Source organism: Ursus maritimus, unplaced genomic scaffold (assembly GCF_017311325.1).
Source record: "Ursus maritimus isolate PB19 unplaced genomic scaffold, ASM1731132v1 scaffold_24, whole genome shotgun sequence".
Taxonomy (NCBI): domain Eukaryota; kingdom Metazoa; phylum Chordata; class Mammalia; order Carnivora; family Ursidae; genus Ursus; species Ursus maritimus.
In genome coordinates, this window is record NW_024424897.1 from 26,457,507 (window position 1) to 26,485,478 (window position 27,972).

Below are 27,972 nucleotides of genomic sequence, written 5' to 3' on the forward strand. Positions count from 1 at the left end.
TACTAACTGTGTGCCTGAGAGAGTCAATCTCACCTTTACTCCATCCCCAACCTCTCTTGGCCTCTACTCTTCACAGGCTTGCCAGAGAGGTCTCTCTCCTAGGCTCTTTCCACTGCTCATGACCATAGGGGACAGTGGATGTACTACAAACCACGTGGATTTTAGGGTTCTCTGTCTATTCAGAGTGGGTTTCAGATCCTGGCTCTGCCACTTTTTAGTTGAATATTCTTGGATGAATTACTGAATCCCTCTGAACCTTGGTTTACTCTTTATATTGTCACAGAGACGTAAAAAACATCAAAAAGGAGGCTGCTTTGTTTGCTCTTGCTGTTCAGCATGATAGGTAAGTATGAGGCACACCGGAAGCTCAACAGAGACAGATGCAAGTACATTTTCTATATTTTCTTCATTAAGGCGAGGAAGTGGTTGATAATTTGCCCCAAGATTGGAAATCCAAAGGGTTATTCATCAGTGTCTCAGAAATGGCAGTTGGCTCTCCCCCGTGGCATGGAGAGAGCCATAGAATTGGAATATGAGGCTTAGGCATGGAGTTAGAAGTGGTTGGGCAAACAGTTCACATTGCATCTCGGGTGGGGATAATTCCTCCTGACCTCACCAACTTGTAAGAATTAATTGAGAACAGATCTAAAAGCAAGAGACACAGACCATGCCTGGGGCACAGACCATCCATGACCACTGGTTAAGTTGGCAGACTTCTTTTTCCCCTCTGGTAAAGGAAATCGAAGGGTCACATGGCTAGTAAGTAGCGTTTCTACTATTCCCTTGCTTCCCTTCTTCCTTGCTTAGAATCCACAGTCCATCACCAGGATCAGTCCCTTCCCGACAACTCAACTCCTTTATCACGGTCACCTGGACCTTGTTCCTGTCCACAGCTATAAAATGAGTTTGGATAAAAGAATACAACTATATTTTCATTTGGAAACATAACTCTCAAGTATGCCTTAGTACTCCCTAGCAATGGTTTGGTCAATTTATGATCTACATTCAAGGATATCTATTTTATACCTCCACCCTACCCTTCTCAAATTTCCCATTCCCACTCTGCTCTCAGTTGATGATCTTGATTATTTGACTGGTAACACAAAACAATCAGACACAGAGCTACTTCGCCTTCCCATAACCAAACCTACCTCCCCAGCCCCACCTGTACCCAGATTCTCTTCACCCCTCCAGTTACTGGAGTGAGCTGTCCTTTCAGCCACCTATGGCCAGCACCTCCTTTTTGTACTGGATCCTTCTCTTGTCTAAAGGAGGACTTGACACCTAGAGGGAACTTGTCTTTCCTTAGCATTACCAATGAATTGGATTATTCCCATTAGCATATGATTATGTCCTAATATATATCCTGCCTGAAATAAAAAAAACCACCTATTTTGATCATCATTCCTTTCTCTTTAACTTCTCTCTCTCTCTAGTATGTATATTATATATCTATATCTATAAAGCATGTATACACACACACACACACACACACACACACACACACACACACAAGAGTTCGTTTAATATCTGTTGCTGACCAGATCCCTATTCAAGGCTGCAGGACTTATCCCCCCAACTGCTCTGAGTGCTACAGCTGGGAGTCCTCAGTTGCCAGCTCTCTCCCAGAATTGCTTTTAGAGGGTAAGAGGCTCCTGACCAAAGTCATGCCCCCCTCCCAGATAGGCCTCAGTCAGGGACTGCCCTGTGTATGGGTCTGAAGGTGAGAGCCCCCACATTCCAATGGGCCCTTCTAGCTTCAGAGCTCACCATGAGGTCACCTACATTGCAACCCAACTTCTTCTGCTCAGTCTTCCTTCCTTCCTTCCTTCCTTCCTTCCTTCCTTCCTTCCTTCCTTCCTTCCTTCCTTCCTTCCTTCCTTCCTTCCTTTCCCACACAGGAGTCGAGCTTGAGAGCCGTCTCCAGTCAACTTCCTACACACCAGTGCTCATCTCTGAGTCTTCTCCTGGGAAACCTGACCTGTAATACTTTCATTAAAATGTAATTTCCACCAGTGCTGGGACCTCGTCTGTTTCTCAGTCAGATGCCAGAGTTTAGAAGAGTACCTGGTACATAGCAGATGTTCAGTGGATGGCAGAGCTGGCATTAGGTCTAGTTCTGTAAGATTCCAAGGCAGTGCTCTCTGCCCCACAAACAGTACCACAAAGAAACTTCTGACTTATAACTTTGAGATCCAGTTCACTTTGAAACTCTGCTCTTGCTTCTGCATGTGCCTGGTACCAGATGAGACTTGCGGTTAGCTAACACACAGAGATTAATTGTAAGACCTCATTCTCATGGATGGTAAACCTGGGGCAGCTCATGCGTGGCCATGTAATTACTTCAGTGGCATCGACACATCAGGAGGCCCCCAGAGGGTCCAGAATCCGGCTCAGCCCGAGAGGTTCCCATCTTAACTTTGAACTTCCTCGGGCCTCTGTCACTTGAAGCCAAACACCATCATTTTAACAAATTTTGAGTGTGTGAATAATTTCTCTGTTTCTTCTGCCCTGGTATGTAAACCGATATTAAAGACTAGAATATTTATCATGTTGACAGCTCCCGCCTGCAAGATTAGATTTCGTTAAGGAGCTGAGTTTTCCTCTGAGAGCATTCAACTCCGTATCTTCCTACTCTTGCCGTCCACTTTCGATGCTTTTGGTATTAGCTAGCTCTACACCAGAATAAAATGGGAGGCAGCCAATAGAAATAGCTGAGGATATGGGCCACCTTCATTCCAGACTACCAGGGAAATACAAATTTAGTTATGAAATAAAAAGCCAATTCAGTTAAGGAATGATGCTGTATCTTCCCAATGACTCCTGTCACATCCACTGGATTAAAACTCACAGCACTGCAGCTCATAACCCAGTGATGTGTTTAGTACTTACTTTACCAAATCACTAGGAAAGCTATGTGCTGTGACATCTGTCCAAATGCAGAGAGAATCAAACTCTGATTATGCAAATCTGATACCAATGCAAGGACATTAGAGAAACAGGCTACTTTCACTGCATAAAATGTCCTTGGCTCTCATAAGTAATTTCTTGACTTGACTTCATCTGGTTCTCTGCAAAAGCCAGAGATACAGCTGCCCTTCTATTTCAGGGAAGACCGTAACTCAAGTGAACGCACGCACGAGCACACACAACGCTTCGGAGCAGCCATGCTATCTTTTCCACAGTCGGAATAAATGTGCCGCCATTTCCTCATCACAGGTGAGACAGAAGGTGGAAGGTGTACCGAGATACTCTTTCCTGGCCTTTGTGAAAGATAAAAAATCATTTCCCCAGTTCAAGCGATACCGGATAAGACTGGATGCCATCTCTGTTTCTGCAAAATCATAGTGAAGGGGAGCTCAGATTTCTCCGAAACTGGAGGTCAGGCCTGCAGAATTATTCACTATTTATCTACAGACTGAGCCTGGAGCTGCCTATCATGATTTCAGGAAATGAAAGCCACACAAGGCAGGTGGAATTCAGAGGTAAACAATATCAGTAGGAAAGAGGGAAACATGGCATCCTCTGCTCTTTCTACTGAGTTATTTTGAGACAGAGGAAGACAGTGTAGAAACATGGACAATATTAGACATGAAAAGCAACCCCCTTTAGAAGAGCAAAATGACAGCGTCAGGATGACACTGCACCTGCCAATCTCCAATCATCCTTGAAAGGACAAAGAGCCCATTTCAGGGAATCTTCTACAGATGTTCTTTTGATAGCTGTTTCTTTAATTGTCAACTCGGGGCTCAGCTTTTTATAATTTGGTTTCCCAGGAAAAGCATCAGCTTCTCTTAGGAGAGTATTTAGCACCTCTGAGACTTGTAGAATTCACTCTCGTGCAATGTGCTCATCTCACTGATGCTAACCTCGGAAGGTAACGAGAATGTTGAGAAGGACCCCTCTCCTCAACAGCCTACAGGGCTGTGAGCTGGCCCCTCCTCTCTTTTCAGCCACGGGATGTTTTTAAATTACTGCAACTTCTTCCACTTCGTCTGTAATTGAGAATATTTTCTGCTTCAATGTTTGAAATTGTAGCTATGTCATAAAATGTGGCCCTGCACTGTTTTGCTTAACCCATCTGCTCCTGCTTCTAACTGCTGTCCTTTATTTTCAAATTCTGGTGACTGAGCTATTTGAACCAGACCTGCCAGTCAGAAGCACGGCGACAGGAATGAACAGCAGAAGGGGACGCTCCTGCCCTTTTGTGGGTTTGGGCTGGAGGGTGGGGAGAAGAGGGGCTTAGGGAAGGGGATGGTGTCAGAGGGGAGCCTTAGAGACAACGCACAGAATCCCCTCTGATCCTACCCTTAAGCTCTTTTAGAAAACCTAATCTCCAAAGATTTAGTTTAATTTTGATTATAAACAAAATATCTTTCTACCAATGGTAGTTAATAAAACTAGAAAGCAGAGAAACAGTCCAGCTGGTTTCCCTCTTCTTAATTAGGTACCTCTGATTTATTTAATTATTTGTTTTGTTCTTCTATCTCTCTTGCATCATTCCACAAAAGACTTCCTATGGCTTACGGGGGGAAAGATTATATATAACAAAAATATCAAAGCAGGTAAAGACAGAACAGAATGGCAGGACCTGGAGAGTAATTCGGCAGGTTATAAAGGCCCACTAATTTTATTACAGGTGAAAATTTGGCTCTGAAGTTCTTTATACTTAAAAGGAAATGAACAAAACAGTTCTCATGGAGGGAAAAAGCGCATCAGTTGTAGAGGGAGCAGAACTTTTCCTAACGCTTAGTGTTACAGAAATTTCTTACTGAGGGCTTCCTTCAGGAAGACCCAATGACACAGTGTCCTTTTCAAAATGCCAGCAGCAATTTAAAGGGTAGATACTTCCCCTAGATTGCTCAGAAATTTGAGTTTTGTAAGGCAAAATGAATCTTAAAGGTGTTTGTCACTGGGGGGAAGGGATACATTTTGGTCTGTAAGTTATCACCCTTCAATTTATTACTTTTGTTAACCGTGGATTGTTTCATGTGACATTTTCTCAAATACAGGCCAATCTGGGTAGTGGAGAGAATGTTGTAGAAACCACAGATGGCTGTGCGACTTGGCCTGGGTAATGTGGGTAGAAGTGACAATGGCCCAATTTTGCCCCTAAGGCTTATGTGGTGTTGTGTGCTTCCGTTTCCCAATCTGAGAATTTTAGATCCCAACTAAAAGGTCATGCTCTAGGTCGTTGCTGCTCCTTCAGCCTGGGCCGCAAAGCCTGGCTGACCTTGACTTGAATAAGACCTGGCTCCAGCAGACCTGAAGACCCATGAGTAAGAAACACATGCTTATGAGATTTTGTAGTTATTTGTTAAATAATGCTATTAAATAGCATTATTGTGGCAATAGCTTGCTAATACCCTGCCTTGACCGTGCCATGAAGTTGTTGTGAAAGTTAAAAGTCAGAGAATGATCAAGGATATTATTTGCATAACCAAATTTAATGAATTAAAATTGTTTATTTTTCTGAGGTTTACCCCAATATACAGCTTATACAGTTGACCGTAGACTGCCCTTGCTTGCTGGCAAATGAACTGGTCCAAGAACAATCACATACCCAGCAAGTGCGTCATCGAGCACGTGGTTCATTCTGCCTGGCATTAAGAGACCCATTAGTTAACAGGTTAGGTGGACCCTTGTGTACTGGAACACAATACTGTGTCTATTGGGCCCATCACACACAGATGGGAGAGTGAGTTGAGACTGTTGGCTGGAGTGACACAAAAGGACAATCCAGAAGAAGCTCAAAGGACGGGGACAAAGTAGTAAAGAGCTACTAAGAGAAATCTAGAAACCCAAGTGCAAGTCTGGCTGATCTACTGTTAAGCACTAATTGTTTGATGTGATGGAGATTACTTTGTTCGATCAGTACAAATCTGAATCATCTACTTGTCCTTTCCTGGGGGTCACCATGGGAATTATAATGATAACATCCACATTTCTGCATATCTTATTTAACCTACGTTGGTCATCCGAGCCCAGACTAAATACGATAAACATTTAGCAAGTGGCTACCAACCATTTCAGTCCGTATTTACTAGGTACCTATGATGAGCCAAATCCTATACGGCTTCAGGAATAAGCAAGACAGACCATTAGATGTGGTTAAATATATGCCAGATTATAAAACACATGAGGACTGTACCCCATGAAGACTAAGAAGCCCAGTGATCACTGATGGGGACCAGGACACGCCACCCCAAAAGATGCCAGTTTGGCTTAAGAATTATTTTGGGCAGAACTCATTTGGGTTCCTGACATCCCTTATCTTCCTAAAAGCAGGGCCTCCCCAAAGAACTCGGTGGTCACAAAACCCTCCCCTGAAGTAACTGTAATTTCGCTTCTGGGATAGCACCACACACAGACAGACGTTGTCACAAACTATCCTATCTCCCATCCAGTCTCCTAAGAGCCCATTTATCTTTCCAAAAAGTCATTTGTTTTTCTATAAGTGCCCTCCCTCCCCCTCCTTTTCCCCTACTAAGTTAGTTACATAGATCCCCAATCCGAACCACCCCTTTGAGTTACTCGTCTCTACCCATGTATTACTCTCATGTATTAATAGGCACCACACACATGTTAATAAACTTCTATTTGTTTCTCTCTTGTTAATCTGTTTTTTGTCAGCCTAATCTGCAGGGCCTCAGCTGGAGAATCTAGAGCAGAAGGAAAAAGATACTTTTTTTCAAAGCTTATCATCTACTGTATGTTTCACCATGTTAAATGTAGCACCGTTTACCTCTTTTTATGGACTAAAAAAGTACAGTAAATACTGATGGCATAAATAAAACTGACTTCGAATCACAAGCATATTATTACATGGGTACCTATTATTACATGGGTATCATTACTATGGTGGCATAATTTCCAGGGTCGGCTATTTCCCTGTTAAATTAAAGTTAAATTGCAGAAACACTATGTGCTGGGTACAACGATGGGAGTATTCCAATAATCTGTGATTGTCACCACAGTTCTTTAATATTAACTCCACTGTATAGATCAGGAAACAGGCTCAAGGGGATAAAGTAACTTGCTTAAGGGCTGTCAGAGTCCAAGTGCGTTCCTTTTTTTCTCTGCCTCCTGTTACCCTCATAGTTTATTTCCTGTGCTCCATATGGTGCAGTCAGTAAAAAGCAAATGGCAACTGGAAAAAAAAAAAAAAACCCAACATGCCTGTCATTTCTCTTCTTCATAGCTTAGAGAAAGAGTTTACTAACATCAGTGTCAATGATCATAAAGTGAAACGTCCTAAGCCTTAAATTTGCTTTTCAAATACCAGTATTTCAGAGGCAGATTACCTGACTCCAATAATACGCCTCAAACCTTGCACTGTATGTGCAATGAGAGGGAATATTTTCATCCATTCTAAGAGGCTTGTCAGGGAAAAATATTTTCGTGATATCACACCCAAGAGAACAGCGTGTGGAGCAACATTATCATATTTTATTGAACTTTCATAGACTCCATGCAGTATAATGTATATTTTATCTTTTGAAAAGCCGTGGTAACAAAAGAATAAAATATCTATCTAAAACTCAAAGTACTTTCTAATAATGCTACATGCGCATTAATAGCATTAAAAACAATTCACCGGGCTCTGGTAGCTCACAGTCTGTGCTAGGAATGAATATCCTTCGGTTATAGGAAGAAAACCTCAACCCTGTGGCTTTGTTCACTCTTCATAGCACAGGGCAGGTGGAAGCTAAGGGGCAGCCTAAAGGGCATCCATTCATAAAGGCTTCCTCCCCATTGGCAAGATGGGGGAGGACTGTCCTGTGCACTGGGAGTTAAGTACTTGCCTAGCTTAATTTGCATATTCTTCTAGCATCACAAGGGTATTGATGCTAGCCTCTGAGAGACAATTTACATAAAGGTTTCAGGGCATTCTCAGGAAATTGGCAAAGAGGATTTTGGAACGGACAAAGACAGTCTCAAGTAAAACAAGGAGAAAGAAACCAATTGTTGGTAGTTGGGGGGACGGGAGGCTGGGTGAATTACTTAGAGGTAGAAGAGAGTATAAAGACACATGTTTGGGATGAGGTATCCTTCTGTTGGTGACTGAGAGCTTCCCATCTGATTCCCACCAGGCACGGTCTCTCAAAGGGCTTCCAGGCAAGTCCCTATGGTCTTGGTATAAGCTTTTGTCAGAGGTACCTATGGAATTGGAAAAACCATGCTATCTTCTAAGGACTCAAAAGGTAGTTGAAGTTTCTTCAAGGTCAGACCAGTTGGGCTTGGGATAAAGGTCTTCAGATGCTTTGGAGAAATACCATTGTCAGGGTGGGGGTGATCACTCACGTTTCAGCAGTGCCTACAAGAGCCATGCAGAGTACCGGGGGCGGGGAGGGGGCTGGGTGGAAGGAGTGACCCCACCTGCACAGGCAGACTCCCAGGAGCACAGATCACCCGGGACCACACAGAAGGGACAGACCTGGGAGATTGGGGTAAGCTCCCAGCAATGGTCCTGAGAGGGGACGTGAGCCAAAAACCATTGTAATCTTAAGTCTTTGCTCTGACTATCCTATTCCCGAAATGACTTGAGAACTGAGGGTCACCTCTGAATTCCTTTCAGTCTTACCACTGGGTGTGGAGAAGAACAAACCTAAAATTTCCATCCATTATCATCATTATGATCCACAGAGAACTAAGGGCAGGCTGAGAAATGAATGGCAGGGATGTGCCAGCTTCGCCCCTGTTAAATTATGCACATCATATGAAATGACTGAAAGGATGAGTGCCCAGGAGAAACAGGGACAGGCCATTTACACTGGCCAGTCCTCTGAGGCTCATGACTTTAAAAGTTTCTCTTGATCTGGTGTGAGCCCCGCGGAACATGGAAATGTGCCTACCGGGATTTCCACTGAGCAATTCATGTTCTTTGGGGGAATACCCTACATGCAGACATACCATGGCGTGTCCTCAGCACAAGCAAGAGAGACAGAGCAGAGCAGACGGAGGACACAGAAAAATACTGGGAGAAAACACCCATGTCCGTGTCCTAGAAATTAAAACTGTATGTCTTTCTCCTGACTCTCTAGCTGCCAGAGCTGGTGCGGTGATGACAGTAACGATCTGGGGCATTTTATGTGGCACTTTTTTGATGAAGGATGTAGGAAAATTAACTACCCATTTAGCAATGACATTCAGTACGTGCTCTGCCACCTTGCCAGGGAGGAGAGTGGCAGCCAGATAACAAAGCAGACCTATAGCATACCTCGAAGAATAAATATGTATGATGCTACAGGCTGCAGAGGTGCAATTAACAAGCCGAACATGGCAGGAACCCAGCACAGGGCACCACCTTTCCTCATTCTCTCAAATGACGGCAAGGAGAAGGAAATTGGCTGAAGTTCAGGGCCCTTCTGATCCCAGACCCTCTTCTTCCTAAAGCCATGCTATAATGGAAAAATATTTTCCCCCTGTCTTCAGCGTTAGGGCAACATTCTGGAAAGGAACACAGTGTTTCAGGCAGACAAGCTGAGGTTGAAACTCAGCTCTTTTTCTTGCCTCCCCTGTAACTCTAGGTAAATTATTTAACAACTGTACATTTCGGCTTCCTGGTCTGCAAAACTGACCATCTCGGGTTGTTTGGGGAATTAAATGAGATAAAATATGTATGTATAAATGGATGTGGTAGGTACTCAATAAATCTAGTTCCTTTCTCTCTTCCCATCTATTTGTAATTCCAGGATCTGGGGCATTTTTTTCCCCACTTATCTATTTATCATTTCATTCAATAAACATTTATTGAGTGCTTTCTTTGTGCCAGGCACTGTACTGCTAACCAGAATTGGTCAGCCACGGCCATGAAAAGAAGTGGACCACATGAGCCCAGACTGCAGGATGAAAGGGGCTACCCTTATTCCAGACCCTATGCCTCAGAGCTGTTGGTGCTTTAGGCATACAGCCCACGGGGGAAATGCCAGACCACATGGTAATTCACAAGAACAACTGGCTCCTCCAAACAAACGGGCTGCAGAGATGCAAGATTTTGTTGCTCCCACTTGACTTTGCATCAGAGAACTCCGGCTGAGGTTAATTTACCTCTGCAAGGTGATCAAGGTATACAGTTTTCTCTTCACTACATGGGTGCCAGTCTTCGAAAGGCAAATGAAATGCTTTACCAAACGTATGATTATGGGTGTTTGCGTAACATCTGACCTTCTTCTGTCTTCACAATCCTTCGAATTTTATATTTCTAATCACTGAATGTCACAATCCAGAACACGCAGGACAGTGTGACTGTATTAGTGAAGTTACTTATTTATATATTATCTGTGATCACTTGCTCTCCTCCATTACATTCTTCCAAGTGGGTAACTTACAGTTATTAACTTTCAGGAAGCCTCTATATATCATAGCATCATACCATTAAGCCTTTTGGAAATTCATCACAAATCAGTATACAGATGACATTGATGTCTTATTGCTATTCATTCCTCCCGGGCCGTTTTTAGCAGTTCATTTTTTATATCCCCGCAGTGCTGAAATATGGCTCACTCCAGTGTCTGTCCTTTTTGTAATCGCAAAAGGAAAGCTTGGCAGTTGTTGTATATTACACTCTTGAGAAAAATGCTAGTAATACTTCGAATTGATTGAACAGTGTGGACTCAAAACTGCCTAGCACAGGGCTACTTCCTCAGTCTTATTCAGATTTTTTTTTTTTTTTTTTTAAAGATTTTATTTATTTATTCGACAGAGACAGAGACAGCCAGCGAGAGAGGGAACACAAGCAGAGGGAGTAGGAGAGGAAGAAGCAGGCTCATAGCGGAGGAGCCCGATGTGGGGCTCGATCCCAGATCGCCGGAATCACGCCCTGAGCCGAAGGCAGAGGCCCAACCGCTGTGCCACCCAGGCGCCCCTATTCAGATTTTTTTTTTAATCATACGTTTTAGATTCAGAAACCATGAAATCATCATCACAAGGCAATGTGTTGAATAAGGATCCCTTACTTGGAAAAGCCCAGAAGCTCCTCCCCATTTCTTCCCTTTGCACCTGCAAATATGTGTATAACATGTGTTTCCAGGGTTGCATGCTATTCTGATGGAAACATACTACCACTGACAAGAAGCTGGGGGATGGGGTTGGGGAACTGGGGCTGTGAAATAGCCCAGGACGTCCCTAGTTCTGGAGCCGTGGCAGCTTAAACTGGAAAAGTTCTTGGCGATGTCGCTTTGTGATTGCCAGGGCATTGGGTGAAAGCTGTCCCCATATGCCAACCTTACTCTGCAAAGACATGATTAGGAGGAATGTGGGCTTGTAGAAGGCAACCGAGGAAAGCCGGTGTATTAAAAGAGGAATCAGAATGAAGGTAAGGAACGTCAGAATTCCATCTCCTCATTTCTATGCTTCTCACCTCCTCCCAGGAGTGGCAACTGGGCTTGGGGAGGGTAGACGACAGGGCAGCCCAAGTGGAATGATAGTTAAGGAGGCCACAACAGTCACTGGAGTCAGTTCCAATATGAATATTTGTAGCGAATCTAAAATATCCAACACTAGCTATAACAGATGCCTTTGGCGATCCACTCAGATCCCCTTTTCTGGGAGACGGCGCAGGTCTCTCAGCTTCTCTGAGTGTTGGCTGCTATCAACTCACCCTCCTCCTGGGAACTGCCCTTGGCCTGTAAGAACTGTGTGCACTGCTAAATATTTATCAACCAGCTCTCTAGAGGGAAAAAAGGCCCTGTTGTGTAGCATTGGCAGATTTCTTTGGTATAAACACACCTACCATGGGGATTTCAAGTTACCAACTTGATATCACTGAATGTAGAGGTGGGGAGAGATGTTCAGATGGGCTCCGGAAAGCCAGTGCAGGCAAGCTTCTCGAATACACCACTGCTCAAGAGCCTCCTTGCCTGGGAACACCAGGGAGGTTACACCCCCTTTAGGCTGCCTCCCTGGCCCCTAGGGGCGAGGGAAGGCTGCTAGAACAGTGGTGCCATTCACTCTCAAGAGCTCGCTTGTGGGATCAGGCTCCAGCTGGACTCCAGTTGGACTCCCACCTTTGCTGGACTTCCCCGCCCTGCTTTCCCAGACTCCTCTGCAGCTCTCACTTGAGAAGCCTTCTCCAGCAATTCATCTGTCCAAGAAGCTGCTCTACAAACTTGGGCTTGGGGAAGCATCAGACTCTGAAGGGGTGATGTGACACTTAACCAGAACGGATAATTTTGCCCAAATCTTATTCTTTGGAGTCTCTCAAGCTCAAAATAAATAATTTGGGAGTCATCAAGCACTGAGCTGATTTCTATATTCAAGCCTACCTAGCACACGAGCACTGAATAGTAACACGCTCTATGTACTGCATAATCCTTCTAGCCCAGCACAGGCCATGCATTTGCTCCTAGTGAGAAATCAGTGAAAATAGCTACTTGGCTTACAAAAAAGTAGCTTTCTCTCAACTAAAATATATATATATTTTTTTCTGAATATTTCAGAGGAAAATGCAAATTAGGAAAAATCTCTGCTCCATAGAATTTGATGGGAGGCATATTTGTGATATGAAGGTGGGAGAAAATATTTTCAGGCAGGTGAGACGCTGCTAGTTTGACAGGTTTCCATTGACTCTGACACACCAAACTGTGTGGGTGTGTATGTTTTCACTTCTCAGTAAAAATGAGTTCATGCGCCTTCATCATATGATATCATACGTAAACATGTTTTGTATATATGGTCAGAGCGTGTGGGTTTCACGGCTAAGGGCCAGATATGACTAATGGTATATTCTGTCACATCTGATGAAGATCTTAGTAAACACAGAAAAGAATCTGTTCAGAACACGAAGCCGGCAACATTAGCAACATGTCTTACTGAACAGACACTGGCTCATTGTATGAAAGAACAGATGCTAGGCTGAACGAGCTAATCTCTTAACATTTTTTTATTTACCTTTTTAATAAAAATGGTATATATTTAAGGTGTGCAACATGAGGATTTGATAGACACATGCACTGTTAAATGACTATTACAGTCAAACTAACATATCCATTTGCTCAGAGTCAGCGTTTTCTTGTTGTTGGTGAAAGCACCTGAAATCTACTGTCTGCAAATTTCTAGTATTCAATAGGGCAGTCTTAATTATCATCATTAGGGTCTACGTTAGATCTCTATACTTACTCATCCACTCATCCTATGTAACTACAACATTGGGGCGGGGAGGTGGGGAAATGGAAAAATAAACTGGCTACTCTTAACTTTTCATACAGTTTAGATCTTGGCCCTAAGGTAGTAGATTAGAATGCCTACATTTTCAAATGATAAAAATATGAGATATTGGAAAGAAATGGATTATTTTAATTATTCTCAATCCTTCAGGAAACATTAATAAAGTTATTTCTACATGACATTAAATTTTCATAAGAAAAATTGGGGCACCTGGGTGGCTCAGTCGGTTAAGTGTCTGACTCTTGATTTCAGCTCAGGTCATGGTCTCAGGCTCTTGGATTAAGCCCTGCATCAGGCTCCACCCTCATCGGGGAATCTGCATAAAGATTCTCTCCCTCTGTCCCTCTCCCCACTCAGTCTTTCTCCCTCTCCCTCTCTCTAAAATAAATAGACAAATCTTTAAAAAATAAATTTCATAAGAAAAATTAAAAGTCTGATAGTTGCTCAAATGTTCAATTGTATTATGATGCATAGACCCCCCCCCCAATCATACTTTTTATTTTAGTTTTCAAGTTTTAATGTAGCTCTTTTGTTTCAGAAAAGCAGAACTTGGAAGAAAATTTGTATTTTCTTAAGTCCTTCACACAGAATCTACTTAATTTTTTTCCCCTGAAATGATGGGGAAATTATTATTATTTTCAGACCAACGATACCTGGTTTCTAGGCAGCAATGGCCGTTTAACTGGACTCAAAGTCTCTGAAGTTCAGGTAGGGAGAGCCTGGCTGGTTTATGCAGCCAAATGACCAGACATACAAGGGGAAGATTGGCCGATTTCAGAGGCTTCTTGAAGAGAATGCACACCCGGTATCAGATTTTTAATATCAAAATTCAGAACTCTTGGGTATATGACTGTTTCTGTGTCGTCCAGGTGTTCTGCCAGTTTTATCTTCTTGACTGATGGAGACATTTGTTCTGGAATGCTTGAGAGGTAACACAAGCTGGGAGAAGTCTGTAAAAATTAGGTCGTGTTTTTCCCTTTTCTCCTGCTCTCCTTCATTTTTAGATGAATGGCAAGAGAGCTGAACTACAAGAGGTATATGTGAATAAGACATTTTGTCACCTATTTGAAAGGGCAGTTAATTTGTAAAATGCCTGTTGGTTTCATCTGCGGAATCAAATAACCAGACAACTGAGGTGGTACCATGTGACTGACACTTAGCGCCCGTGAAATTCCCAGAGGAATTCATCTGCCTCTAAATTCATTAGATTTCTTGAGTTAATTCCCCTCATACTCTCTCACAAAAATTGTGCTCAGTCCTCAGATAACTTGAACTTTCTTTTATTTAAGTGTTGGCACCAAAATCATAGAATTGTCAATCCTTCTAAAATGTGTGGAAGGGGAGTACCTATCTACCCTGATGCAGAAGAGAGGAGGCACGGGTTCCTCAGTCATATGAACCCCAGGCCAGAAGGAAGGAGGGAGGAAAAGAAAGGGGGGACAGAGGAATGGAGCGAGGTGAATGGGAGAAAGGAGACAGGGAAAGGGAGAAAAAGGCAGGAGAGGAAGTCGAAGTGCCTGAGAAGAGGAAGGTAAATGAAGAGGGGGGAAAGGGAGAGAGAGAGAGAGAGAGACAGAGACCAAGAAGCAGGAAGGGAAAGCAAAGTCTTTTCTAATATTCACCAGAGGAATAAAGAAAGACACAGAATTAAATATATTTATAAAATACTAAAGCCAACATCAGGTGTTTCCTTCAAAGGCTTGCCTAATGACTGCATTGATTTTCTGGGCGATGTCAAGAGGGACACACTACAAGCAACTGCTGAGACTGTGAGCAGTAATTCCGAGCCCAGCTCTAAGCTAGGCGACGGTGCCTGAGAGCCTGACGCCAACCTCAGATCGCCTTTGCTCTGAGCCCATCCCAACTTAGCACACGGCATCAGTCTCTCACATTTTGCTTACCTTTCATCACGAGGCTCTGAAACCGTCCACTGCCTGCAAAACGCTCTGCTCTGAGCATAAACACAATTACCTTGGCCTCGCTTCTTTATCTTTAATCAAAGCCCTTTCTTGTAACATTCATTTTGCCCTGGATCCTCCAGTCTAGTGACTCAGAGCAAAATATCCTAAAGGAGAAAGAGTCCTGTATCCAACACTGAGGAGTAATTTCGATAGAGGATAAGAAAGAGGAGAAGGCAGGTTTCTTCCAAACCCATGCGAGGGCTTTAAAGGGAGTTCTCCTTTGGGAGTTAAATCCTCATTCCGGGGTCAGCCTCAAACAAACATATTCTGTGTGCCCGTCTAACCATTGTCCGTAGAGTTTCCAGATTGGAAGGGGGATTCCAGGCCAGGTCAAAGCTCTCCTCTGATGCTTGAGATGGTTCTCGAGTTGCAGGCGGACTTCAGTGCCTGCCGGAACTCTTTTTGTGCTGGGGTTCTCAATGAAGCACAGGGAAGTCATTCTCCCTTCGCATGGCTTGAGTTCTTATTTTGAAATAAAGTCTGGTTCATGCCATTTCCAAACACCAGCACTAGTTTTCTGTGTCTGAGGCTGCTCGGGACAGGTATAATTAGAAGGCACCTGTAATTATGCCTTAAAATGCCGTCCTTTCAGATAGAGAGAGAATTGAATACAGAACGTACAGAAAGCTTGATTTTTCTCATCCCTATGTTGTTCCTCTTTTTCTGCGTTTCACGTTGGCAACAGCTTTTCCATTAGTTATTCTAACCATCAGCATTGAGGGATCTGACTGCAATATCCCAGGTACTCTCTTCTCACTGAAGGTTATTATAGGACAATGACCTCGCTTACGGTGTAGCACCTTATGTACTATGTAATTGGGTTGAATTCGTCTCTTGGCATCTTCCCTGTGCTATTTACTCATGCTGATCACATTACCCATTAACTTCCTCTACTTTTTCCACATGTAGTGATTTACAACGAATCCAAGCTCAGTGGATCTGTGCAGCTTTTTATAAAGACGGGCCTGAGAGGAAAGCTTTACTTTTAGGCCTACTGCATTTCAAACTTTCGGATAGGGGTTGTTGGCAAGGTGGTTCTGGATTCGTATTCTGCCATCCACTTCACCTCTCAGCATACATGTTACTGATTCTAAAGTGAATATTAGTTTGTTTGTTGGAGAAACTCCAGTGGGATTAAGTTGTGTTTTCTTGCTAATGGCCACAACATCTCTGATGGCAGCTGCCATGGTCTGAAAGTTCATATGTTCAAATCCTAATCCCTAAGGGGGTGGTATGAAGAGGTGGGGCCTTTGGGGGGGATTAGGTCATAAGGGCAGGGCCCTCCTGATTCAGACTGGTGCCCCTAGAAAAGACGCCCCGCAGAGCTCCCCGGCTGCTCACAGCATGTGAGGACTCGGCAAGAAGGCACCGGCTGTGAACGAGGACGTGGACCCTCACCAGAATGTGACCATGCCCCTGCCTCGAGCTTGGACTTCCCAGCCTCCGAAACTGCGAGAAGTCAATGTCCATTCTTTAGAAGCCACGCCATCAGTGACAGTTTGGAACGGCAGCCAGAAGGGACAAGGACAGTAGCTAACAACCGTGGCACATCTCCTCGTCTGCCAGCCGCTCGAATTATCACCTGCCTACTAAGCGCGGTACTCCGTGTAATTCCCTCCACCACACCCCTGCAAGGAGGGTACAATCATGATCTCTCTTCTACCGAGGAGGGAACTGAAGCTCAGAGAGGTTAGGCTTCTCGTGCCTGGGTGGTTAGTGGTAAAACCTAAAATTCCAAACCCAGAGCAGAACACCTGTGGATATCCACCCCCCCACACACAACAAAGGTCTATATTGTCTTAATGTTCCTGCTTCCTCTAACTGTAACTTTAAAAGACCTCGTTCTGCCACCCTAAACTCATTCCGGACCTTAATCTCCCTGAAACGATTTTCACAGGCTCCTTCCACTTTCATCCTCCTTCTTGGTCATAAAGCTCTTTCTCTCACAACTTGTCCCTGCCATTTAAAAACATAATTTTTGGCAAAACTCCCTGTGCAGTCACACCTGTAGCCTTAGCTCCTACCAATTCCTTTTTTTTGGGGGGGGTATCCTCATTTGTAATTGTATTACCATAATTTCGTTTTCAAGAGCTTCTCATTCCTCTAGAGTTACCTTCCATGAGTCAGAGAGACCACAGCTACTTTAACTATGATATTTCAAAAATCTGCCTTTTGAAGGATTTAGGATCCATGTCTGACAATGCTTATCAACATTATTATTATTATTATTATTATTATTATTATTATTATTATTATTATTTTACTTTGGCTACCATATTTTCTAAGATAATACATCCACTTTCTTCCAGAATTTTACTGTCCATTCCATATCACCGAACTGCTTTTCCTTGTTGGTTAGAATTAGATTCAAATAAAGAGACCCTTTATGGCTTCTGAGAAAGGATATTGTCAAGAAATTTATCAAACCACAAAATACAAATGAGTAAGAATCACATTCACTTCTTCATCAGCTCTTAGAGATCTACTCTATCCCACAAGCACATGTAAAATTATATGTGTCATTTCCACACCAGAGCTTCAGTATAAAAAGTCCTGTGGTACTTAAAGATAGCTAATGAAATCCAAATGGGAAAGAATACTTATCTATGAAAGTTTAATATCGGTTCCCCAATAAAAGCCAGCACCACAGTAACACATGTAGACGGTGAAATGGATCTATCCTTACATTGTCTTCAATCCTTCACACGTGGCGCCAGAACGTCTAACATTTGAAGACCCTCTTGCAAACCATATTTCATTCTGCCGACCTGTCCCTGCTAGCTCACATTCGAGCACCTCCATAAAGCCTGGTTCAGCCAACCCAACTTCTTACCACCATTAAATATTAATGTCAAAATGATTGATCGGCTAATGAATCATTTCACTGCTTCCCTAGGTTCTCTTCCACTATTATCTCAAATAGTTATTTAAATCAGCTACTGTGATTTAACTTCTGTATATCTATATTTTCCCCTAATATATTGTGAAGTCCTTGAAAGAACATAAATGCCTTCCTCATAAAAGATTTCTTAACATAGCAATGTAGACACTGCAATGATTAATTGTAGTCAACTAAATGTTGCTCTCAGGTTCATGGGGGAAATTTAAAAATAGAGAAGTGATAAGATTTTAGGCATCCAACCAATTCACAGTCATTATTTTTTTCAACATATTTCAACCATGTTTCAGGAAAAGTACAATACCCGAAAATCAGCTTCTAATGACAGATTCTATTGATGGCAAGGTTACTTTTCATCATGGGACTTTCTCATATTTTTCCCACCTTGAGTCAAAGCAATTTTTCACTAATTCCATATAAACCTTTTGTTTGGTAATCAAAGACAATCTTGGTTCAGTTCAAATCAACCAGCCCCATCATAGATAACCTAGGGGTATAAAATGAAAATATGAAAGCACATTTATCGTGAGGAGCCCTTGATCTAAGATGGGGAGACGAGGCAAGTAAGACTAATATACTAGAGGCCAAGGTTCAGATCCTAAATAAAATATAAGCAAGTTACTTAAGGAGGCAGACAAAGAGGCAGTTCACCAGTCACGAAAGACATCAAGAGGAGCGTCATGGCGGAGGGAGCGCTGGTGCCACAGACTGAATAATAAAAAGGTAGGGATGGGGAGTGCTGAAGTACAGAGTTATGTCAGGGGAAGGGTTACACTGTGGCCAAAGCACAGATCACAGGGAAAGGTGAGATAGAGTCAATTAAGAAAAAAGTATTACAGTCTCACTGGGAACCAAGGGTAGGCATAACATGTAAGAGGAATAAGGCTCTGGAGGGGAGATTTGGGGCCATATTGCAAGGACTATGAATGCCAGGTTGAGACATTTATACTTAACTTTATAGGTAATGATGAGTTTTATTACCTCATATTCATTTAATGGGAAACATGCAAATGGTCATGTAGATAAAGGGTATAGCCTTGTGTTGGATGTCTTCTGTTTGCCCCTTCAAATCTACCTTCACCTCATCCTGTGGCCTCGAGGCTGGCTTATGTAGACTGAATCAACAATCTTGTCTTGGTCTCTGACTTCTCCCCAGAGGGAGCCTGGCAAAGTGTGGGTGGAGAGGAGTGCAGCTGGGGTCTTTCGTCCTCAGCTCCATCCCTGCGGTTGTATAAGCTAGCAACCAATCTCCTTGAAAGCCTCATCTCACATTCTGGAAGTCAGAGGTCAAAAATCAGTTTTGTGGGGCTACAATCCAGGTTTAAGCAGGACTGTGTTCCTTCTGGAGATTCTAGGGAAGAATCTATTTCTTTGCCCTTTTCCAGCTTCTTGAAGCTGCCCACATTCTTTTGGCTCATGGCAACACATCACTCTGACTTCTGATGCTTCTGTCACATCTCCTTCTCTGCCTTGGACTCTCCTGCCTCTGTCTGTTCCTTATATGAACCCTGTGATTACGGTGGATCCATCAGGATAATACAGGATGATCTACCCATTTTAAGATGCTTAACTTAATCGTATCTTCAAGATAGCTTTTGCTCATGTAAGATAACATATTTACAAGCACTGGGGATTAGGACAGATATATCTTTAGGGGAGGGCATTATTCCATCTACCATATTTCCCAACCCTGAGTATATTTTTGCCTAAAATAAAGGGATGACTTAAAAAAATCTATATATGTTTTTCAGATTATTAAATTAATGCAAGCTTGTTATAGAAAATCTAGTTCTGCTTTAGGAAAGTAGAAAGAAACAATATTACTCTAAACCCTGGTCTCTTTTCTATGCATAGCATGAACACTTTTTAAGCAAATTGGGATCATTAGGTGAATGACTTTAGATGCTACCTTTTACATTTAACATATCCTGAGCAATGCTCATGTCACTAACTCCTGAGATGTCCATTTTATTAAAAGAGCTAATAGATGAGGAAGGATGCCAGAACTGACTTTTGGTTAAAATGGTAGGATCAGCAAGTGATTTTAGACTCAGTTTTAATATGCTTTTTCTTCTTTTAGATATTTCAGATCAGCAGAGAGGTTATCTACAAGCCACATCTCTTCCATGAATGCTAACCTCACCTCTTAATCCAGAAACCCTCCAGCACCCACCTGTATCAGAGAATGCTCCAGGCAAAGATCTAGAAGAACTATTAGACCCCAAAACGATCAAGCCAGGCCATTCATAGTTTGCTATTCAGTAACATTGTTATTTTCTAATTACCAAGAAGCTTACTTAGGTGAATAGCACCCAAAAATTAATACAGAAACACATAATGTACACTCACTTTGGTGCGAGGAAAGAGACAAGGAAGGTAAAAATATATGCGAATCTGTACAAGTCCATTGACTGCCAAGGGTCTCCACCTTTAAAATAGTCAATCAGGCTTGAACTGAGCTTAAAATACCAGTTGTATCAGAATCCAATTTCCCACATACAGGGATTTTAAATGATCTGAGACCATGAAGGAATAATTATTTCCACCTGCCTACTCTAATTCCTGAGTTCACTTAGGAATTTTAGCTTTCTCTAAAAAAGATTAACTCCAAGATTAAAAAAAAAAAAAACTGTTTAGACTATTCAGAGGCAAGGTAAATGGGGTCAATGGTGGGAGACTGATTCCAAGTTAAGATTCTTATGACCATATGCAACCCAACCTTAAGTGAGTATTGTTTGAAAAGCACAGTTATTTTAAATTTTTCCCATAAGAGTCCTATGTGTCAGATATGAACTGGGTAAAAACACACACACACACACACACACACACACACACACACACACACACAAACACTCTCTTTCAAGGAAAAAAATCCCACAAACATTGCTTAAGAATTACCACTGAAAAGAAGCAACCTAAAAAGTAAAAGAGATACCATTATTCAAGTATAATGAATATACTCTGTTATATCCAAGACACAATATGTTTTGATTGTCATCTAACTATTATTATTCTTTGTATTCTTGCATTCAGGTTGAATTTCAGCCCTTGCTCATGCTAAGATAAGCCCTTAATTCATGATTTGAGCCCCATGCCGGGTCAGACACATTAAAACGAACACAGTAACACAAGTCAGAGATTGCAACAAGGCTATTCCATGGGTTTGGGTATAAGGTACACTGAAACACGAGCAGGAACCGTGCTCACGGATAAGAATAGGACACAAAACACATAATGACTGGGATGCATTTCACATGCTGATACCCAGCAGATCTCAGATTTCACAATGTGGCACCGTGCCCGCATTCTACAAAACCTCCCAGTCTTACAGGGTGGTCTTTAAACCTTCTGATTTGGATACACGTTTCTTCAAGGCAAAACGAAACTCACAGCAGTGATGTGAATACTCACTTCCAAAATAAGTCTCCGACTCATTAGACACCACCTTTAAAAAGCTGGCGAAGGTGATTTAGCTATTGTCTATCACACGGAGACATTTCATTACCGGTTAGTTTATCCTCCTACCATCTATATTTTATTTTCCACCTTTTGCTAACGCAAAGGAAACCATCAGACAGTTCTCAGCTCTTCAAACAGCTGACAACACAAATCGTGCCAGATATAAATATTTACATCGTCGAAAGTAAATGTTTCCAAAATTCCAAACTCCAGTGAGTTTGAAAATTGATTTGGATCAGGTATGCTTGCGTGAGTTGGAAATATGAAAAAAAAATCACTGTCAACAACAACAACAAAAATACCAAACCAAAACATATAAGTGCTTTTTAACAACAGGCTATCTCCCCGTCTCATCTTTCCCAAAAAATTTTAGGGAGAAGCTGTCTTGAATTAGTTATTTTTTTTCTTTCACATCAATATTTTCCTCTAAGCTGGGCTGATGGAAAAGTGAAAATTATGTGTCCGTTATTTGCGTTAGCTCGCCATCTTTCCCAACCCATGTCCAACGGACTCTACCTAAAAATGCTTCGATCGCTTCCCATCACTCAGAAAAAAGATCCACTTCCTTAGCACAGCCTCTAGATTTGGCCCCATCTTCCTTTCCCATCCTTATGTCCCGCCTCCTCCTCTCTGGTCTCTGTGCTTCAGTCTCGCTGGTCATCTTTCAGCTGATTTCTGGAACTCAGGTACCAACCCTCACTCTGCATTTTTACTGCTTCTCCCTTTGTCTAGAATACAATTATTCCCTCCATCACCCTCTCCAGGAAGGAAAGAATGATCGAAAAGTCAAAACTGCAACTTGCCCTTTCTGAATACTGGTCACTGAGCCTGTCCATGCTCATGACTTGAAGGAGAGAGGTGTACGTAGAACCCATGTCAGGTTCCCTTTAGAGTGTATAAAAATCAAACTTCAAATGGAATGATAATTTGGATAGGTTAATTTCTATGGAATCAGAGCAATAAACTTCATGACCTACATAGGACTTTTCTAGAAAAATGTTTCTCAAGTCATATTTAAAACAGCACACAAACACTACATAGAGAAATAGTCTCAATCACGTGCAATGCCTTTTAAAACCTGCTTTGCGACCTGAGTCAAAGTCACTAACATCTCCGAGATAAGTCATTAGACTTTGGGTCTGTTTGGTTGGTTTTCCGGTGACAGTTGTATCAAAGGAAAAAATACATCCCAATATATCAGGAGGGGAAAAACTTTCTTACAAACTCCATGGTAGGTAAGGCAAACAGACTGCATGAGTAGAGAGCAGAGCCCAAGGAACGCAAACCCTGGAGAATCGGCTGCCAGCAGTAACAAAAGCTGTCCGTAATTTTAATCCCAATTTCTTGGACACAAATGATTTTCCATTCCTTTTGAGTTCACAATAACTAAATCACCTTCAAACACAATTTTCTGTGTGTGTGTATTTCCCACCTTCAACAAACTACTCAACAGTAAAAGGCAGCCAAAAAGAAATTAACCCACAAGAGAAATGCTAGAGCCCAGCGACGAGAAGACCCCATGGGCCTTGTGTCTTTCCACAAATTAAGGAGGAGCGCATCATGGAGGGAGGTGAGAGAAGGAGGGACGCTGGTGGGAGAATCACAAAGCATAGCTCAGCATTTCTGGGCAGGAGCTAGGATTCTTAGCCACCCAAGATGCCCCTAGAAAGATTAATTATTGATTTTCTTATAAATCATCTAAGGTGATTTTTGTTTGTTTTCCCTTCCAAGATGATAAATGTCTGATTTTACTTTTGTTAAAACAATTTTTTCCACACTTTGTTGAGGTTAAAAGAAGCCCCAGTAAAGAGGTTTCTGAGAAGAGGGATTTTCCCAGCATGATAATGTTTGGGAAGCAACATTGCTCTCTGACCTTCATGGCGTACCAAAGGATAGGGCCTCAGGCAACCTCCAGGGGGTACGAAATAATTAGAAGCACGAGGGTTTGACTAGCTAGGGAGAGAAAGCACAATTTAGACATAATTACGTTGGTTGGCAGTAGGCCTGAGGTCTGTGATTTTACTCCTAGATGGAAAGACAAACTCATCACAGAGATGGAGACCGGAAGACTAGCTTTCAGAATCAGCATCTGCCGGTGTCCTCAGCTTCACAAGGGAAGCAACATGGTTGCTTACCTTCCTGCCCCCAGTGTTGATGCGAAGGGGCGTCAGAAAGGGGTCGAAGATCATGTGACTGGTCTCTATGTTGACTGGTGACTGCCGTTTCCCCACAGAGCAAAGATTCCAAGCTGAGTTCACCAATCCCCAGAAAGAAGGAACTAGAAACAAAAAGAAATTGCAGAATTAGTCTGGGTGGAAGGTTCAAGAAACAATGCAAAAAGAGCCTTGGCACCAAAGTGGTGACATCGGAGAGAGCCACCCAGTTTCCCAGTCATAGAGACCCTTGGGTATTACTAGGGTATTTTCCTGGCCTGGATCTTGGTCAATTCCTCTTTTACCTTTGGATTTTCTTGTTTTAGACCCACTCATCTTGGGGCCTCTTTGATGAGTACAGTTAGCAATAATGCCTTAATGGGAAGATGAAATAGTCCACCCACATCATCTTTTGAAGTACACCAAATATTGAGTAATTCCTGAGCTGATGCTGATTTTCTGTGTGGTAGGAACGATATGGGAACCACCCTTGTTCTATATAGAAGGTATTTAAAGCTTTTCAAAGAAAGTAGCATTCGACATATACAAGGTGTTATTCTGTGGGTTGTCAAAACCAAACTGAGGGATTGAATGACTTTTATGACCCCCAATCAATGCCAGACAGGAGCTTGGCAAAATGACTTTGTCTTTGTTTGATCCAGCACTGTGTCACTAACCTAATGTACCAGCAGCTCAAGAATGTGTTCATTTGATAGGCAGGAAAAAAATGACATGGTGTACTGGGCGCAAATATCCGAAGGGGAATCGTCTACTCATCTTCTGTGTCACATTAAAATATCTATGAAAATAAATTTCTATGGCAATTTCCAGTTATCTTCTGTTTAAGAAAGTTAGCAGCGCAGGGGGAGCCAATTACTAATTTTATGTCAGTGAAGATCACAGACCATATCTTCAGGCCTTTCCTGCCTGACCCCCACCACCCCCTCAGTATTTCCACCGAGGCTCCGGATCCATGTGTCCAAAACGTGGCCATGAGCTTACATGGTCATCATTCACTCATCCATCCACAGTGTCCATGAACAATACAGTGAGCTTCTGTTGCATGTCCAGCCCTAGGCTGGGCTGAATTTTGAGTAAGGCACATACATATAAGAATGATTAGCACAATGCAGGGGTGGAGGGCAAGAGTGGAAGGTTGCAGAAAGAGCGGAGTGGGTTATGAATCCCTAGGTGAGGGGCACCGAACCCTGACACAGTGGAAGTGGAGTTAGAGATTGATCCCTAGAGAAGATGAACCTAACAATCAAGTCGCGACCCTCCCAAATGCACCTGTCATCTCAGGAACTCAAATTTAAGTCAGCCTTTACTTTAAGTAGCCATCATTCCTTCTCATGTCACGGATGGAGAAAACTGAGGCAAGAGAGGAGTAATGCAAACACCTGCCAAAGGTATTCTATAAAACACCCATAATTCAGGAGAAGAATCAGGTTGGATGGTATGTCTAGTAGCATTGAAATCCAAAATTCTACCAACCTTTTATTTGTTAGAGGCTGTTGTTGGGCAAAAACAAGTTCCTCAGACTCTTGGAAGAATGTTTCAACACCAAAATAAGGGGGGCTCCCTTGTGAAATATGGCAAATACTTAATTTGGCTTAAACCATGGCAATAAGTCCATTGGGTGGTTCCACTCCTTTTAGTTTCAAGAGTTTGAATTGGTTTTCCAGCTCTGATTTTCAAATGGCAGCCATGGGTAGAGTAATAAAGGGAGAAAGGAGAAAGAGAGTGGGGGGTGGGGGGTAGAAAGAAGAGAGGAACCTGTACATGTGTCCCTTGGCCCTTTCATTTCCCATCAGTTATTTAAGTTATGTTATTCTTGCAAGTCACTGAACATCTTTAGAAGGTAGCATGCCCCCGCCAAATGATAATATTTAGGGAAGCTCTTGAATTAAACATGTATTTTTAAAAATATAAACTTCTGTCTCCTCTAAACTGCTATTTTTGAATCACTGACAATCCTATGCTTATTCCTCAATCATTTCCAGTTTGTTATGCAAATAAAGCCCCCATCCGTGCCTGCTCCTACCCATCTTTGTCCGTGAAGCACATAAACACGGCAGATGTGAGGATGCCGGGGGTACGGCCATGGCACTGCCCCAGATTCGCTGTGGGGCTTTAGACAGACCATTTATCTTTTGGGCTTTGGTCTGGTCTCTATAGCCTGTGTGGTAGGCTGAATAATGGTCCACCTTCAAAGACGTTCACATCCTATGATGTTACCTTCCATAGTAAACGGTCCTGTGCAGAAATAATGAAGTTAAGGATACTGAGATGAGAGGATTATCCTTGATTGTCTAAGTGGGCCCAATGTAATCCCAACGGTCTTTTTTAAGAGAGAGGTGTAGGAGGATTAGACATCAAGAAGAGATCTCGGGGTAGAAAGAGAGGGCAGAAGATTTTGTGTTGAAGATGGAGGAAGGGGATATAAGCCAACGTGACCTCTAGAAGCTGGAATGGGTGCAGCAACGGATTCTCCCCCTTTGAGCCTCCAGAAGGAATACTGGCATGCTGACCCTGATTTTTAACCCCTCAAGGTTCATTTTGGGCTTCTCACACCCAGAACTCTAAGATCATAAATTTGTGGTGTGTTAAGTCACTCAGTTGTAGTTACTTGTTACAGCCACAACAGGAAACTCATACAGCCCCCTCCGATCTTTACAACTCTGTGAGACCGTCCCTCTTTGCCAGCCGGGCCATCTATGATGTCTAGGGGGTTCCCCTGGAAGGCAGCTGCATAACAAATGTAGTCAGAACTAAGTTGCGAGTTGCATTTCATCTATTCCCATGAAAATCATCACCAAAAATAATTCCGACCCTATAAATGGGTTGCAAGACCGCTAATTGATGGCAACACGGGGAGGCAGATGCTGTGGCGTCTTACTAATAAACTTCACACCCCAAAAGCACCCCCACAAAAACGCAAACAACAAAGACTTTATGCAAACATCTGCCTTTGCTTTTATTGGGCACGCCATTTTTTATGACAAACCGTTCCAGGGTTTTATATTCCCACTTCACTACCGAGGCCTCTGTGTCTGGTTCCAACCACCTGCTCACACAATGGAGGAACAGCTGAGAGCCACTCGCCCCTGTTCAGCAGCTCCACTCCTGCAGGGGCATCTAAGTTTGCTCACTACCAGACTGCTCATTTTCAAATCAGCCGTGAATTCATCATCCTTCAGAAATAGAAGCCACCTTACAGGTCATCAGGCCTAAACACATACATGAAATTAAGGCTTTACTGGCAGAGGGTAAAGTCCTTCCTTCCCAGCAGGCTCCACAGGAGGACAGATGACCGTAGCCAAGGGGTTTCAGGGTTAAGTGTTGCCTTGGCCATCGTGAGACTCTGCTCCCATTTCTCTTTCAGCAAATCGAAAGTAACACCAGTGCCTATTTTCCAGTTAAAATAAATTTCAAATGCAAAGGTTCAAACCAACCTGCTTTGAACGTCAACCATTGCAAACAAAATTAGGATTTTTAAAAAAGCCATAATGATGGCTGTTTTAGATACAAAGGCTTTAATCCGGGCAAGAGAGGATGTGCTTGGGTTTCCTCTGCAGGGCCCTCCAGGAGATCTAATGGGAGGGACTGCTCATGACGAGCAGCTCCACGGGTTGGTGTCCTGGGGCCAGCCAAGCTGGGGGAAGGTTCTAGTCCAGACGAAAAAGCCAGTGCTTTTCGAATCCGTGTTAAGTGTCGGGACGATAACGAAGGTGTCAAAACTAGTCTAGGGAACTTAGGGGCCAAAAGGACCAGACTCAGGTGTCTGCAAATGTGGTGTGACCTAGGTTCCAGGGAAATGCATTAGGAGGAAGCCTCTTGAAACAGGAGGGCATGGAACTCCATGCAGATTTCACCTGCACAGCAAGGCTGGACATGGGAACGAAGGTTTCAAGATTTAGAGTAAGAAACTTTCCCTCCGGATTTGTGCAGAACATTATCCCCAGGATTCTGACACGTACCTAGTCTCCACGTTCTTGACCCTTCAGGTTGATAACACCCCATGTCACCCCTGGGAGCAGAGATGGCATCGCAGGATGCTACAGCATTGCTTCCCCTTCCACATTTAGAGAATCGCTGTTGAATTATTTTTCTCTTCGTTCCCATGACTGTCCTGATAAGTCAAATTTTTAAAGCGCACTGTCATTTTTTAAAAGCATCAGTTATTACAGCTTATTGGCTAATGCTGTGTCTTTCTCTAGCTCGACGGGTGCAATGTATTGTTAAGAAAACCTCCGCAAATGTAAATAAAGTCAAACCGAGTGAGAGTCACTCTAACCGATTAATGGACAACTGGCCTGAAATTGTTTGAATG

The 27,972-nt window shown here is 42.8% G+C and overlaps 1 protein-coding gene across 3 annotated transcripts in view; it reads right to left on the reverse strand.

Moving 5' to 3' along the window:
* CA10 (carbonic anhydrase 10) overlaps positions 1-27,972 on the reverse strand; it is a 483,725-nt gene that overhangs the window by 260,234 nt on the left and 195,519 nt on the right. For all 3 annotated transcript variants that reach the window (XM_008687829.2, XM_040640851.1, XM_008687835.2), the window contains exon 4: positions 23,622-23,764. In XM_008687829.2, coding sequence (XP_008686051.1) covers positions 23,622-23,764 — 143 coding nt within the window. The remainder of the gene's footprint in view (positions 1-23,621; positions 23,765-27,972) is intronic.